The sequence below is a fragment of the Nyctereutes procyonoides genome, unplaced genomic scaffold (assembly GCF_905146905.1).
Source record: "Nyctereutes procyonoides isolate TBG_1078 unplaced genomic scaffold, NYPRO_anot_genome, whole genome shotgun sequence".
Lineage (NCBI taxonomy): Eukaryota > Metazoa > Chordata > Mammalia > Carnivora > Canidae > Nyctereutes > Nyctereutes procyonoides.
This window is the reverse complement of record NW_026575137.1, coordinates 10,477,565-10,492,820: the sequence shown is the minus strand read 5'-3', so window position 1 is coordinate 10,492,820 and position 15,256 is coordinate 10,477,565. Positions and strand designations below refer to the sequence as shown.

General features: G+C 38.6%; 1 protein-coding gene across 2 annotated transcripts in view; it reads right to left on the bottom strand.

Annotated features, from left to right (window-relative positions):
* DPY19L4 (dpy-19 like 4) overlaps positions 1-15,256 on the bottom strand; it is a 62,115-nt gene that overhangs the window by 15,006 nt on the left and 31,853 nt on the right. For both annotated transcript variants that reach the window (XM_055303399.1, XM_055303400.1), the window contains 4 exons: positions 14,607-14,726; positions 8,347-8,467; positions 5,675-5,731; positions 1,851-1,933 (listed from right to left, as the gene is read on the bottom strand). In XM_055303399.1, the coding sequence (XP_055159374.1) occupies positions 1,851-1,933; positions 5,675-5,731; positions 8,347-8,467; positions 14,607-14,726 (381 nt within the window). The remainder of the gene's footprint in view (positions 1-1,850; positions 1,934-5,674; positions 5,732-8,346; positions 8,468-14,606; positions 14,727-15,256) is intronic.

Here is a 15,256-nt window from a genome sequence, read left to right as displayed (position 1 = left end):
TAAAGGGCAGCAGTTAAGGGAGATCAAAAGACAACAATTCTTAGAAATATGAAGAGTGTATTTACAGTAACAAGACCTTGTAATAAGACCAATTCTCACTTCTATAAACTTATTCCTCATTCTAGAAACATTTTTACTTTCCCCTCCATATTTTCCTGGCTATTTTTGATAGTGTTTCATTTCTTTTTCATGTTTTAATTTCTTCTTCTATGTCTTAAAATAATTTTCAATGTAGTTATTTCATAGTGTCTTTCCATGGGGTAGACTAGCTGCAAAATGGCTGCAAAGATTCTCCTCCCATACCTGTGCTCTGGGAGCAAATGCTGGTCTTGCTCAGTGACCTGCTTTGGCCAATAGAACAACAAAGTGAGCAGAGACTTTAAAAATGCTTGACAACGACATTTGTGCTCTCTTGATGCTCTCGTGAACTCTATGACCACTACCCTGTGAATGAGCCCAGGCTACATGGATGGATGATGAGAGGCCCAGGGCCAAGTCAATTCCATCCTCTCAGCTGATACCTTTAGACAGGTGAGAGAGGCCATTCCAGACTACCCAGGCCCAGATCAGCTGCCCCAGACCAGAAGAATCCTCCCCACTGCCCCCATTCAGCTGACTGTCAAAATGCTACAAATAAAAAAGATTTATCATTTGTGGCCACTAAGTTTTGTGGCAGTCTATTATGCAGCAAAAACTGACATAAACAAATTTTATTATTAGAAATTGCTAGAGGTCTGGGGCATCTGGCTGGTAGAGTCAGAAGAGCATGCACCTCTTGATCTCAGGGTCACACTGGGCATAGAGATTACTTAAGTAAATAAATAGATAAATAAATTTAAAAGTAGCTAGAGGTCTAATTCTGCTGTTTATTACAAACAACAGTTGATTCTTGCTGTGTTAGACTATTTCTTCATGTGTTTTGTAATTTTAGAGCTCATTTTCATGAAGTTTTATTTGTGGAAACCTGTATAGCCTGGGTTGAAAACTATCAGGCCCTCCAAACCAACCCAGGGCCACTTTTTATGATAATTTCTTGCCTGGGGGTTTTCTGGATTAAGCAAGCCTAATTTCAACCTGCAAACACATGTGAATTCAGATCCACTGATACAAATTCAGAGAGACTTTTTTTTGACCAAGAGCTGAGGCCAAGAAAGACATACTTTCTTATCATCTTCTTCTAGCACTCTATGGGTAATTTGTTAGTCTATCATTGATACTGTAGCCTTCTGAGGGTCCCCTGGTTATATGCCTGTGTTGGGAAAGGGAAAAAGGTATCTTAACTATAGTCCCCACCATCCACTGGCCCAAAACCACATCTTCTGTATTGTGTGGGCATTAAAACAGGCATTGGTATCAAAATTAAAAATTTAAATTTTGGTATACTTGGTTACCAAGACTAGCAATCCACCACTCATCCATTTCCAACCCACGGCAAAAGAAGCATCCTCTTGATTATCTAAAGGAATATTTGTTCCTTTATATTCCACATTTCTAGGTATTTGATGCCAAGAGTCTCAAATTTATCAATGCTGTATTTTCTTCTTTTTTAAGTTTTTTATTTATTTAAGTAATCTCTACAACCACGTGGGGCTGAACTCACAACCAAATAATCAAGAGTCACATGCTATTCTGACTGTGTCAGCCAGGTGCCCCTCAATGCTATATTTTCAGTGGAGAGTTCAATTAGAAAATTAGAATTGTCAATCGAAAACTAAATAGCCCTAAAAGCATGGGAATAAAATTCTGAATTTTATGAGAAGAATTTGGAAAAGGATTAATTTATTATTTCCTCTGAAATCAGATAGCATGCAATAATCAATTATTAGTCTTAAAAGCAGTTCAATTCTTACTTTATCCAGGTCATAAGTTCCACTGTATCTGGGTCATAAAATTCTTGTAGTTCCATTAATTCTGTCATTAATCTTGGAAAAAACTAAAATGCAAAACAAAATTTCCAAGAAGTATGCATAAGTATCCAGAAAGTTTAAAACTGCTACAGAGTATTTCAAAAGACTAAGAGACTAACATAAGACAATATTGTAACATTGTGCTCATAGGAAAATTTCATGGATCTTTCTACTTTCTTTCAGTGCTGCTCATCCTTCTCAGTCCAAATAACCCAAATAATCTATTTTAGGGGTGCCTAGGTGACTCAATCAGTTAAGCGTTTGCCTTCATTTCAGGTTATGATCTCAGGGTCCTGGGATCAAGGCCCACATTGCACTCCCTGCTTAGTGGGGAGTCTGCGGCTCCCTCTCTCTCTCCTCTGCTCCTAAGCCCACTTGTGCACACACACTCTAATAAATAAATAAATCCTTAAAAATAAATAATTAAATCTATTTAAATGGTTAATTTATTGCGTAGACTCAATAAATAATTTTATCATTACCAAATAACTCATCATCAGTTGTATCTTTCAACACACAATTAATTAATTTCAGGTCAAATAATTCACAGGTTTATTAGCAATTAGTTTTACATTACAATAAACTAAAGGACTTATATTATTTTATAAATATTTAAATTTTGGAGTTATCAAAATACTTTTTCAACAATTCTAGTGTAGTTAACATACTGTTATATTCATTTCAGGTGTACAATATAGTGATTCAACAATTTCATATATTACTCAGTGCTCATCAAGTAAAGTGTGCTCTTAATCCCCATCACCTACTTCAACCATTTCCCCAACCCCCTCTCCTCCTGTAACCATTTGTTTGTTCTCTAAAGAGCCTGGTTTTTGGTTTCTCTTTTCTCCTGTGTTTTATTTCTTAAATTCTACACATGAATGAAATCACATGGTAGTTGTCTTTCATTGATGGACTTACTTCACTCAGCATACTCTCTAGATCCATCCATGTTGCTGAAAATGGCATGATTCTTTTTTATGGTTGGTTATTATTTTTTAAATTTTATTTATTCATGAGAGACACAGAGAGGCAGAGAGAGGAGAAGCAAGCTCCAGGCAAGGAGCCCGATGCAGGACTCGATCCTGGGACTCCAGGATCATGCCCTGAGCCAAAGACAGCTGCTCAACCACTTAGCCACCCAGGCGTCCCTTTATGGCTGATTATTATTCCATTGTGTGTGTGTGTGTGTGTGTGTGTGTGTGTAGAACACTTTTTCTTTATCCATTCATCTATCAATGGACACTTGGGCTGTTTCCATAATTTGGCTGTTGTAAATAATGCTGCAATAAACATAGGAGTGCAGGTATCCCTTTGAATTAGTGTTTTTGTATTCTTTGGGTAAATACCTAGTAGTGCAATTGCTGGATCTAAAGTTAGTTCTTTTTTTTTTTTTTTTAAGATTGTATTTATTTTTTTGATAGAGCATAAGCAGGGGGAGCAGCAGGCAGTGGGAGAAAGGAGATGCAGCCTCCCTGCTGAGCAAGGAGCCTGATGTGCCCCTCATAAGGTAGTTCTATTTTCAATTTTTTGAGGAACCTCCATACTGTCTTCCAGAGTGGCTGCACCAATTTGCATTCTTACCAACAGTGCACAAGGGTTTCTATTTCTCCACATCCTTGCCAGTACTTGTTTCTTGTGTTTTTTAGTTTAGCTCTTCTGAGAGGTGTGAGGTGTTACCTCATTATGGTTTCGATTTCCATTTCCCTGATGATGAGTGCTGCTGAGCATCTTTCCTGTGTTTCTTGGCCATCTATGTCTTCTTTGGAGAATTCTGTCTTTTGCCATTTTTTTTAAAGATTTATTTTTTTAGAGAGCAAGTGAGAGAGGATGGTGGGTGAGGAGGGGCAGAAAGAGAGAGAGAATATGGAGCAGACTCCCCACTGAGTTCGGAGCCTGACACAGATTCAATCCTAGGACCCCACAATCATGATCTGAGCTGCAATCAAGAGTCAGACACTTAACGAAATGAGCCACCCAGGTGTCCCAGTTCTTTATATATTTTGGATACTAACCTCTTACCAGATATATCATTTGCAAAATCTTCTCTCATTCAGTAGGTTGTCTTTTTGTTTTGTTGGCTATACATTTTGCTGTTCAGAAGTTTTTTATTTTGATATAATCCCAATAGTTTATTTTTGCTTTTGTTTCCCTTGTCTCAGGAGACACATCTAGAAAAATGTTGCTATGATCCATGTCAGAAAAATTACTGCCTGTGTTCTCTTCTAGGACTTCTATGGTTTCAGGTCTCACATTTAAGTCCTTAATACATTTTGTGTTTATTTTTGTGTAGTGTCAGAAAGCGCTCCACATTCATTTTTAGCTGTCCAGTTTTCCCAACATCGTTTGTTGAAGAAACTTTTTCCCATTGCATATTCTTATCTCCTTTGTTGAAGATTAATTGTCTATATAATTTAGAATTGTGGATTTATTTCTGGGCTTTCTATTCTGTTCAATTGATCTATGTGCCTATTTTTGTGCCAGTACCATATCGTTTTGATTACTACACCTTTGTAAATATAACCTGAAGTGTGGAAATGCAGTAATTCCAGTTTTGTTTTTCAACACTTGCTTTGGCTACTTGAGGTCTTTTCTGGTTCCATACAAATTTTAGGATTTTTTTGTTCTAATTCTATTGGCATTTTCAAAAAATACTGTTGGTATTTTGATAGAGATTGCATTAATGTGTAGATTGTTTTGGGTAGTAACATTTTAATTATATTTGTTCTTCTAATCCATGAGCATGGACTGTCTTTCCATTTCTTTGTGTCATCTTCAATTTTTTTTCCATTGTTCTTTTATAGTTTCCAGAGTACAGGTTTTTCACCTCTTTGGTTAGGTTCATTCCTAGGTATCTTATTATTTTTGGTATAATTGTACATGGGATTGTTTTCTTAATTTTTCTTTCTGCTGCTTCATTCATTACTGGTGTATAGAAATGCTATGGATTTCTATACAGTGATTTTGTATCCTGCAATCTTACTCAATTCATTTATCAGTTCTAGTAGTTTTTTTTAAGATTTTACTTCTTTGAGAGAGAGAGAGAGAGAAAGCACGAGCAGGGGGAGGCAAGAGGGGAGTGGAAGGGGAAGCAGACTCCTTGCTGAGCAGGGAGCCTGATGCCGGGCTCAATTCCAGGACCTTGGAATCATGACTTGAGCTGAAGACAGATGCTTAACCAACTGAGCCACACAGGCACCCCAGTTCTAGTAGTTTTTTTGGTGGAGTCTTTGTGGAGTTTTCTATATATAGTATCATGTCATCTGCACACAGTGACAATTTTACTTCTTCCTTGCCAATCTGGATGCTTTTTATTCCTTTCTCTTGTCTGACTGCTATGGCTAAGACTTCTAACTTCCAGGGCTATGTCGAATAAAAGTGGAGAGAGTGGGAATCCTTGTCTCGTTCCTGACCTTAGAGGACAATCTCAGTTTTTCACCATTGAGTATGATGTTGGCTGTCAGTTTTTCATGCCAAAATACTTTTTAATATTATCACCTATTATTCAGTAATTTCCTTTGACAATTATAAATTGAATTAGTAATAGCATTAGACTACGTGCATCACATGATGTTCTAAAAATGTTTTAGCTCTATTACTAGAATTAATATAATCTATGTTCCTGATAAAAAATTAAGCATACTAAGAATATCATACTTTATGTTGTTAGAATAGTGTCTCAATATAAATATGTTACACATGCATAAATTTATCACTAAGTTGTAGGTAAAGTACATCTTAACAATATAAAAATCTGATTTTCTTACCTCTTTCCATAAGCTGAGACCTATTATAGTGGGAACAGCCATGCTCAGAATAAGAGCCTAAAACATTGAAACAAAATGATTATGGATAAATACATCTATGAAGGTACTAGAAGTATTAGACATTAACTCCATGACCAATCACAGATTCTTACAGTCATAAAAATTTCAGTCAGGGAAACTGAAGTTAGTGTGGAACCTAATTCACAGAGTGAGATGAGTGAAGACTAAGGCATTTAAGATACATTAAGCTGGAGATAAAGCGAAACATACTACTATATGTATTATAATAGTTATACACTACTATATAAGCATTTACTATATAAATTAAAGACAAAACATAAAAAAGGTAACAGTAATATTTCATGTAACAAATCAGTATTTGACAATTCTGCCAGGAATTTAAGTTATAAAGAGCTTACAAAGGACACTAAACTGGGCCACTTACAAAACTAACAAGAAGAAGACAGGAAAAATAGCCAATACGTAACAATGCACAAGTATGCTAAAGTAACATACAAATTCCTCTGGAAAGACTGGCAAAACACAACAGGACTATTACTAAAGATATTTACTCATCACCTCTCTGCCAGAACCTGTTCTTTTTCCTCCTGTCCCATGTCTACTGGTGACCACACAACCCACAGTCACACAAACAAGAGACCTAGGAAGTATCTATGATTTCTCCCTCTTCCTTACTCGCCATACTTAATTTAATAAAGCCACCAAGTCTTATTAACCTTCTTATTATTTTTCTCACCCCAATATAGCACAGTATTAAGTAAATGGGCTCTGGAGTCCAAAAAACCTGGGTGTGAATCATGGTTTCCACATTTATAAGCTATGTGATCTCAGGCAAGTTACTTAACCAGTTTAAGTCTCAGTTTCTTTGTCTACAACCTACGGATGATAGAACTTAGCTATTAGGGTCTTTGTAAGCATCGACACATAAAATATTTTATTTTATTATTATTTTTTAAAGATTTTATTTATTTATTCACGATAGACAGAGAGAGAGAGAGAGAGAGAGAGAGAGAGAGAGAGAGAGAGGCAGAGAGGCAGAGACACAGGAGGAGGGAGAAGCAGGCTCCATGCCGGGAGCCCAACATGGGACTCAATCCCGGGACTCCAGGATCGCGCCCTGGGCCAAAGGCAGGCGCCAAACCGCTGAGCCACCCAGGGATCCCCCATGAAATGTTTTATAAACAGTACCTGACATGTGGTGAACACTCAATATATTGAAGCTTTTATCACTTCCATCTACCATGGCCAGTACCTGGGCAACAGCTTCCTTCTTGGACTGAGATGGTCACCGTTAAGTCTATTCTTCAAAGAATGGTAAGCATGAACTAAGAGACAATGTAAGTCTGACTCTCTCACGCCCCTGCCTAAACATTTCAATGCATTTCTGCTGCCTCCAGGATAAAACTAAGCACCACAGCATAATACTCAAAGGCTTCCATGACTTACCCTCTTGGGCTTCAGTATCATTTCTTGACCACTCCATCTCACATTTTATGTGCCAAAGAAATTAAATATATCATGCCTTTTCTTTGCCTTTGCTTTCATTTCCTTTGATGACAACATGCTCTTTGCCTGTTTTTATTCCTTCTACCATGAAAACCCTTTCTTTACCTTTCATTTAAGTTATCATCTTTTTTTAAAAAAAGATTTTATTTATCTATTCATGAGAGACACAGAGAGAGAGGCAGAGACACAGGCAGAGGGAGAAGCAGGGTCCACACAGGGAGCCTCAAGTGGGACTAGAGCCTGGGACTCTGGGGTCCGGCCCTGGGCCGAAGGCAGCCGCTCCACCACTGAGCCACCCAGGCGTCCCCAGTCATCATCTTTCAAATCTCAGATTGAAAAGTCTTTGAGTCCCTAACAAAATTGAATTAAGTAGCCCCTCTCTGTGTTCCAACAGCACCCTATCGATACTTCTTATTGTTCATTTTTATGAATGGGAGACTGTAATCGACCTGATGAAATTAATTTGCATTATAAGCACATTGTACATGGCAGGCACAGTGAAAATGTTCTATTTGCATTGAAAACATAAAATAGTTCTAAATCAAACCAAGAATACTATTAAATTATTAATTATTAATTATAAACATTTTAAAAAGATTTTATTTATTTATTCATGAGAGACGCAGGGAGAGAGAGGCAGAGACACAGGCAGAGGGAGAAGCAGGCTCCTGGCAGGGAGCCTGATGTGGGACTCCATCCCCACACCTGGGGATCATGACCTGAGCCAAGGGCAGATGCCCAACCGCTGAGCCACCCAGGTGTCCCTATCCATCTGCATTTAAATACATTACCTTTTTAAAAGTTAGTTTATTTCTTTATGATGTACACAGAGAAAGAGAGAGACAGAGACCCAGGCAGAGGGAGAAGCAGGCTCCAGGCAGGGAGCCCAATGTGGGACTAGAACCCGGGACTCCAGGATCACGCCCTGGGCTGAAGGCAGACGCTCATCTGCTGAGCCCCCCAGGCATCCCAATGCATTACTTTTATATCAGAGATTATATAAAAAAGAGTTTTTCACAGGATCTCTCTTTCACCTGCAAGTCAAAATATGATTTACTCATGCTATTTTAATTGTATTCCATGTGGTTTCCATTTATATAATTGAAAGAGAAACAAGAACTTAACCCAAAATACCAATGACTCACCAACAATACTGGGTGTACAGTCCGTAATCGAAGCCACTTGAAAAGTGTCATCCAAAGTTCAGGAGAACACACACCAAATGCTGCTAACATGCATACATAAGGAGTCCAGAGGTATTTCAAGCTAGAAAAGACAAAAGGAGTCACATATGAGATATCCTACGAACATTATTACTATCTCATTTCTCTTTTTTTAGATTCTATTTTTTTAGGTAATGTCTACACTTAACATGGGGCTTGAACTTAACAACCCCCAAGATCAAGAGCCTCATATTCCACTGATTGAGCCAGCCAGGTGCCCCGATTTCTCTGAGTTCTTTCCTACTACTCGTGAAAATACCACTGTTAAGAGTAAATAAAAATCTTAGCTCTAATTTTCAGCATCAAATTGTTATTCATTTCTTAAATAATCAAGACGACACATGTGTTACTAAAGTGAGGATGAAATAAGAGCACTGATATAGATGAGGTTGTAGTAAAATTGTACTCTTGGGGGACGCCTGGGTGGCTCAGAAGTCGAGGGTCTGCCTTCGGCCCAGGGCATGACCCCGGGGTCCTGGGATCGAGTCCTGCATCGGGCTCCCCACAGGGAGCCTGCTTCTCCCTCTGCCTGTGTCTCTGCCTCTCGCTCTGTGTCTCTCATGAATAAATAAAAGCTTTAAAAATCAATAAATAAATAAAATTGTACTCTTGGAGAGATTAAAACTGGTATATTTTTACAGAAAGTGATTTTGCAGAACCTTTAAAAAACCTTGAAAACCCAAGACAGTCCCATTTCTCGCAAGCTAGCCTATAGATATATAGCATAAGTGTATAAAGATATAAATACAAAAGTTTTTTTTTAAAGATTTTTTTTATTTATTCATGAGAGACAGAGACAGAGACAGAGACAGAGAGAGAGAGAGAGAGAGAGGCAGAGACAAAGGCAGAGGGAGAAGCAGGTTCCATGCAGGGAGCCTGATGTGGGACTCGATCCCGGGTCTCCAGGATCACACCCCAGGCCAAAGGAGGCACTAAACGACTGAGCCACCAGGGCTGCCCTAAATACAAAAGTTTTAACTACAATATGTTGTTTTAGTAGCAAAAAAATTAGAAACCTGGCTGTCCTTCAGTAGGTATTAATAATTATATATGACAACAAAGCAAAATGCCAAATTTCAGGTACCGTTTACTGTTATCCTATTTTTTGGTTATTTAAAAAAAAAATGTAGGAGTACCTTGCTGGTTTGGTCAGTTGGAGTGTGGGGCTCTTGATCTCAGGGTTTTAAGATGGAGCCCCATGTTGGGTGCAGAGATTACTAAAAAATCAAACTTTATGGGTGCTTGGGCAGCACAGTTGGTTAAGCATCTGGTTAAGTGTCCAACTCTTGGTTTCAGCTCAGGTCATGGTCTCAGGGTCTTGAGATTGAGTCCTGTGCTCAGTGTGGAGCCTGCTTGAGATTCTCTCTCCCTCTGCCCTTTCCGCTTGTGCATTCCCTCTCTCAAATAAATATTTTAAAAAATTGTTTAAACTAAAAGAATAAATCTCTATAAAAAATGAATACTGACTTGGACTTTAAGAGAAGTAGTCAATGTATACAGAATACGTGTTGCTAAGACAAAGGAACTGCATTAGTTTTCTCTGGTCAACTAGTATCTCCTCCTAACTTCCTCATTCCTACTATTCTTCAAGTCAGCCAGAATCAAATGAGAGTCTGGTTTGTAATTCCAGGAGAAACCATTCAGGTTGAATTATACATACATAACATTCCCTGAAACACCAACTTCCTGTTCTAGAGGTTAGACCATTATGTCCAATCCACTGATTTCTCTATATTCATCTCTTCCTTACCATTTCATTATAATAGTTGCTAATGAACATTTCTACATTTTAAGTTTATTTATTTTTAGTAATCTCTCAATGTGAGGCTTGAACTTATGACCCTGAGATCAAGAGTCAAATGTTCTTCTGATTGATCCAACCAGGCGCCCTAACATCTCTACCCTTAGACTCTCCTCCAACCAAATGCTAGATTAATCATCTGCAAATATAATTAATTACATTTTCTGTTAAAAAATCATTAGTGGGGGGGATCCCTGGGTGGCTCAGCAGTTTGGCACCTGCCTTTGGCCCAGGGCGCGATCCTGGAGTCCCCGAATCTAGTCCCGCATCGGGCTCCCGGCATGGAGCCTGCTTCTCCCTCTGCCTGTGTCTCTGCCTCTGTGTGTGTGTGTGTGTCTATCATAAATAAATAAATCTTTAGAAAAAAAAATCATTAGTGGTTCCCCAGAATCTACTGAAATAAATGAAAACTCATCAAATGGTTTTTAGGGCCCTCAAGAAACATGGTCTTGGCTCAGCAGTTGAGCACCTGCCTTTGGCTCAGGGCGTGATCCCAGATTCCGGGGTTCAAGTCCCACATCGGGCTCTTTGCAGGGACCCTACTTCTCCCTCTACCTGCATCTCTGCCTCTCTCTCTCTCTGTCTCATGAATAAATAAATAAAATCTTTACAAAAAAAAGTATGGTCTTGATTCACCTTTTCAGTTTTTCTCCTGTAACTTTCCTAAATATGATTAGTGTTCTAACAGGGTTTGTAGAACAATCTCAGTGTGTCTGTCCCATAATGTACATAAGTTTCTCCCTCCTGACACAAGCATACCCGTCTAGTGCTACCTTAGACTCTGATTCCCTTTATAGCGAGACTCTTTGAAGTCCACACTTAACGCTCTGCCTTCTACTTCCTGATCATGTATTCCTTTAAAAACTCTTGTAGCTTCTGAGTTGCAACTCTTCCTAGAGTCCCTCCACCACAGTCCCTACTACTACTTATTCAGTTTCCAATTCCCAAATATTTTAGTTTTGGCTCCTCCATCTTCATTGGTACTCACTTCTAGATTCTATTACAATTCTCAACTGGCTTATTTTCCTTTAATCTTGCTTTTCTCAATCATCGCTGTCAGACAGACAGATCTGACCAAAAAGCAAATCTGATATCAAATTTCTAAACACTTCATCTGGTCCCTGCTTATTTTTCCAGACATATTTCCTTTTTTTCTTTTTTTAAAGATTTTATTTATTTGAGAGAGCGAGGGAGCCTAAGTATGGGTGGGGGGAGGAGCAGAGCGAGAAGGAGCAGCAGACTTCCTGCTGAGCAGGGAGCCTGACATGAGGCTCAATCCCAGGACCCTAAGATCATGACCAGTGCTGAAGGTAGATGCTTAATCAACTGAGCCACCTGGGGGCCCCCAGACATATTTCTCATACTAACTTCACATTCATCTTATACTATTAGTTCCCAAAGAATATTTATTCTGTCTAGATTATTACACACACACACACACACACACACACACACACACACAGGCACATAAGAAAACAGACAGCCTGGTCAACCTCTATTTATCTCTGAAGGCTGTCACCCCAGTTAGGAAATCTTCCTTAAACTGACTTCCTCTACCCACTCTCTACAACTGAGGACCTATCCTCTGAGTGACCAAAGCATCCTTTGTGTATGCCTTTTTCATAGTACTTTACTTTGCTCTAACTCTTGGTTTACTTACCTAGGATAGGAACTCTTTGAAAAGAAAGAGTAGATTTTATATTTCTTTAATCCCTACTATCTACTTAGTAGAGTGCCTGGAATTTCTGAGCGACTATGTATTTTATTTGCATGAACAAGTGATCACAGTATTATAGGCCTACTGAGCAAATCAAAGATGCAAGGATGAATGGTTACAATAATGGTGGCAACAAAAAGTTCTTCTGCAGAAAGAAATAAAACTGAGAATACAAAGGGGAAAAAAAGGCAAACCATGCATCAAAATTCTAGTATTACCAAGCAGTGAAATGAGAATCAAAACATGCACTTAAAATATTCATGGTTTAATACATTTCTTCATTCACTTATTAGGCATTATGAAATGCTAACTATTAGAGTGAACCATCATTCTTGCTTCATGTTTCAATAAAGAGCTTCCCGGGGAGCCTGGGTGGCTTAGCGGTTGGGCATCTGCCTTTGGCTCAGGTCTTGATCCTGGGGTCCTGGAATGGAGTCTTGCATCAGACTCCCTACAGGGAGCCTGCTTCTCCCTCTGTGTCTCTGCCTCTCTCTGTGTGTCTCTCATGAATATATAAAATCTTTAAAAATAAAAAAATTAAATAAAAAAATAAGAGAGTCCTAGTAATCATGGCTTGGGCAGTCTGATAAAGTCTATGAATGCATGGATGCCTTAAAAGAAAATGTTTTAAATGTATAAAATACATAGGCCTACAAAGGAAATCAATTATATTGACATACTGATATCAAATATTAAAAATAAATTCCTATACAGCAGTATTTGTACTTAATACATTAAATGGAGATCTAATAACTGGAACTTTGAAGTTGTGAAGTGTAAAAACAGTACTTCAAAATAAAAAGTTAATAAGAAAATAGCTATGCTATCTGTTGGGGAAAACACCACACGTACTGCTACAAACGAATGTGATTCAGTATCTATATTCATAATTAATGGAAATTTAACTTGAGGGATGCCTGGCTCAGTGGTTGAGCATCTGCCTTCGGCTCACAGCATGACCCTGGGATCTTGGGATCAAGTCCTGCATCGGGCTCCCCGCATGGAGCCTGCTTCTCCCTCTGCCTGTGTCTCTGCCTCTCTCTGTGTGTCTCTCATGAATAAATAAAATCTTTAAAAAAAAAAAAGAAATTTAATTTGAGAAATCTTATACTAGGATCAATACTCTTCATCTCTCCCTACTTCCCCTCCTATTCCTTCACCTCAGAACCTTAATGGCTCCTCCTCATGGGAGTCATTTATCTGATTTGTGGGCAAGAGAAAAAGACTGAGTGTATCCATCCCAAACATTTCTAGGCCTCCACATTTTGTATCTTCCTTTTGCAAGAAGGGTATAGATAGGTGCATAAACTTCCCAAGGCTCTGCTCTTTCGAAAGGGATGGCCTGAAGTTTGAGGACCAAGCTCAATTTGGGGTGGAAAACAGTAGAGACCTTTTGTCACACATGAGGTGTTCTCCAATGCAACATTTATCAGGATCAGAATTATTCAGATGACCAAATATATTTCTCAGCTCCCAAAACTCTTGGAATTTCCTAACTGATGAAATTGGAAAGGTGGCTCTGGTTGTGTTAATGGTAACTTTTGGAAGGTACCCAAGGATGGGGCTGGTTGCCAGTGGAGCCAACCATGTGATTAGGGGGTTGTAACTCTCAGTCCTGCCTCAAACCTGTGGGGAGGGAAGAGGATTTGGAGTTTGAATTCAATCACCAATGGTCAATGATTTAATCAACCATGCCTATGTAATGAGGCCTCCATAAAAACGCAAAACGAGGGTTTGGAGAGCTTCCAGGTTGGTAGCCACACAGATACTTGAGAAGAGTGGCATGCCTAGAGAGGTAAGGGGAGCTCCATACCCCTTCCTACAAACTCTGCCCTATGCATATCTTCCATCTGTTCCACACTGTTCCTGAGTTCTATCCTTTTCTAATAAACTTGGTGCTCTAGTAAATAAAATGTTTCTCTAGGTTCTATGGGCCACTCTAGCAAATTAACTGAACCCAAGGAGAGGGTCCTGGGAACCTCTGATTTATAGCCAACTGGTTAGAAGCACAGGTAACCTAGGTTTGCAACTGACACCTGAGTGGGGGTAGGGTGGAATCTTACAGGACTGAACCCTTAACTGTGGAATCGGATGCTATCTCCAGGTGGATAGTGCCAGAATTAAGTCAAATTGTAGGACACTCAGCTGGTGCCTGAACAACGGCTTATTATTGGTGTGGGGAAAGCTCCTCCTCAAATTGAAATCAAATGATCAAAATCATTTATACTCCTATGTCTTATTTTACATGAGTCTAAACTTCAAGGAAAAGGGTATCATTGAACTCTTAGCCTCACAGCGTATTTATTCTGTTTCACTCAACAAAGTTGTAATTTTACTTTTGTGTGATTAATGTTTGTTACCTTTATTAGGCCATAAGTCACGTAAGGTTAGAAATTGTGTATCCACTTTTGTTCACCACTGTACCTCCAGCACTTAGTACAATGCCTGGCCCTTAGAAGACATTCAATAATTTTTGAGCAAATGAGTGAACAAGTAAATGTCAGTTCATTATACTATAACAATCTCTGTAAACCCCAGTTAGGTTAAGAAAGTTTGTAGATTTTGAGTTTTTATAGTTTTATAAATATATTCTTGAAAGTATCCACTTATTACTACTAAAAAGGATAATTCTTTGTAAAAACAGATCCAATAAAGTCCACTTACCCTTCTATAACCATTGCAAGAGAGCCCAATAAAATAGTGTGAATCACATGATAAATTATTTCTGGCCTTCCTCCAATTCGTCCATCTTCAAGAGTAATGGTTTCTTTCAAGGACTTGCCACTACACAAAGGAAATATGTATTTTACTATTTTGAAAATATGTATTTGAAAAATCAAAGATCTTAAGTTTCTTCATAAAAAAAAATATAGGTAGGTCCTTGAAATTTTAAAGTATATTGTTAGTCAAATACCTAACTTACAGATCTATTTTTTTCAGGGTTTTTAGAACCTGAAGACAATGAACTCAGTGAAGACTAAACAGGAAAGTTCAGGAAATACGACAAAAAAGATTTTAGGGGACGCCTGAGTGGCTCAGTTGATTAAGAAGCCAATTTGGTTTCAGCTCAGGTCATGATCTCAGGGTCTTGAGATCGAGCCCCAAGTGGGGCTCCATACTCAGCAAGGAGTTTGCTTTAGGATTCTCTCTCCCTCTGCCCCTCCCCCTACTATCACCCAGGTTCTCTAACAAATCTTAAAAAAAAAAAAAAAAAAAAAAAAAAAGATTTTTAGGTTCCTTTTTCAAAATCAGTTATCACTCAACTAGTGATTACTTCATCAATATAGTTAAATCTGGGATCCCTCGGTGGCGCA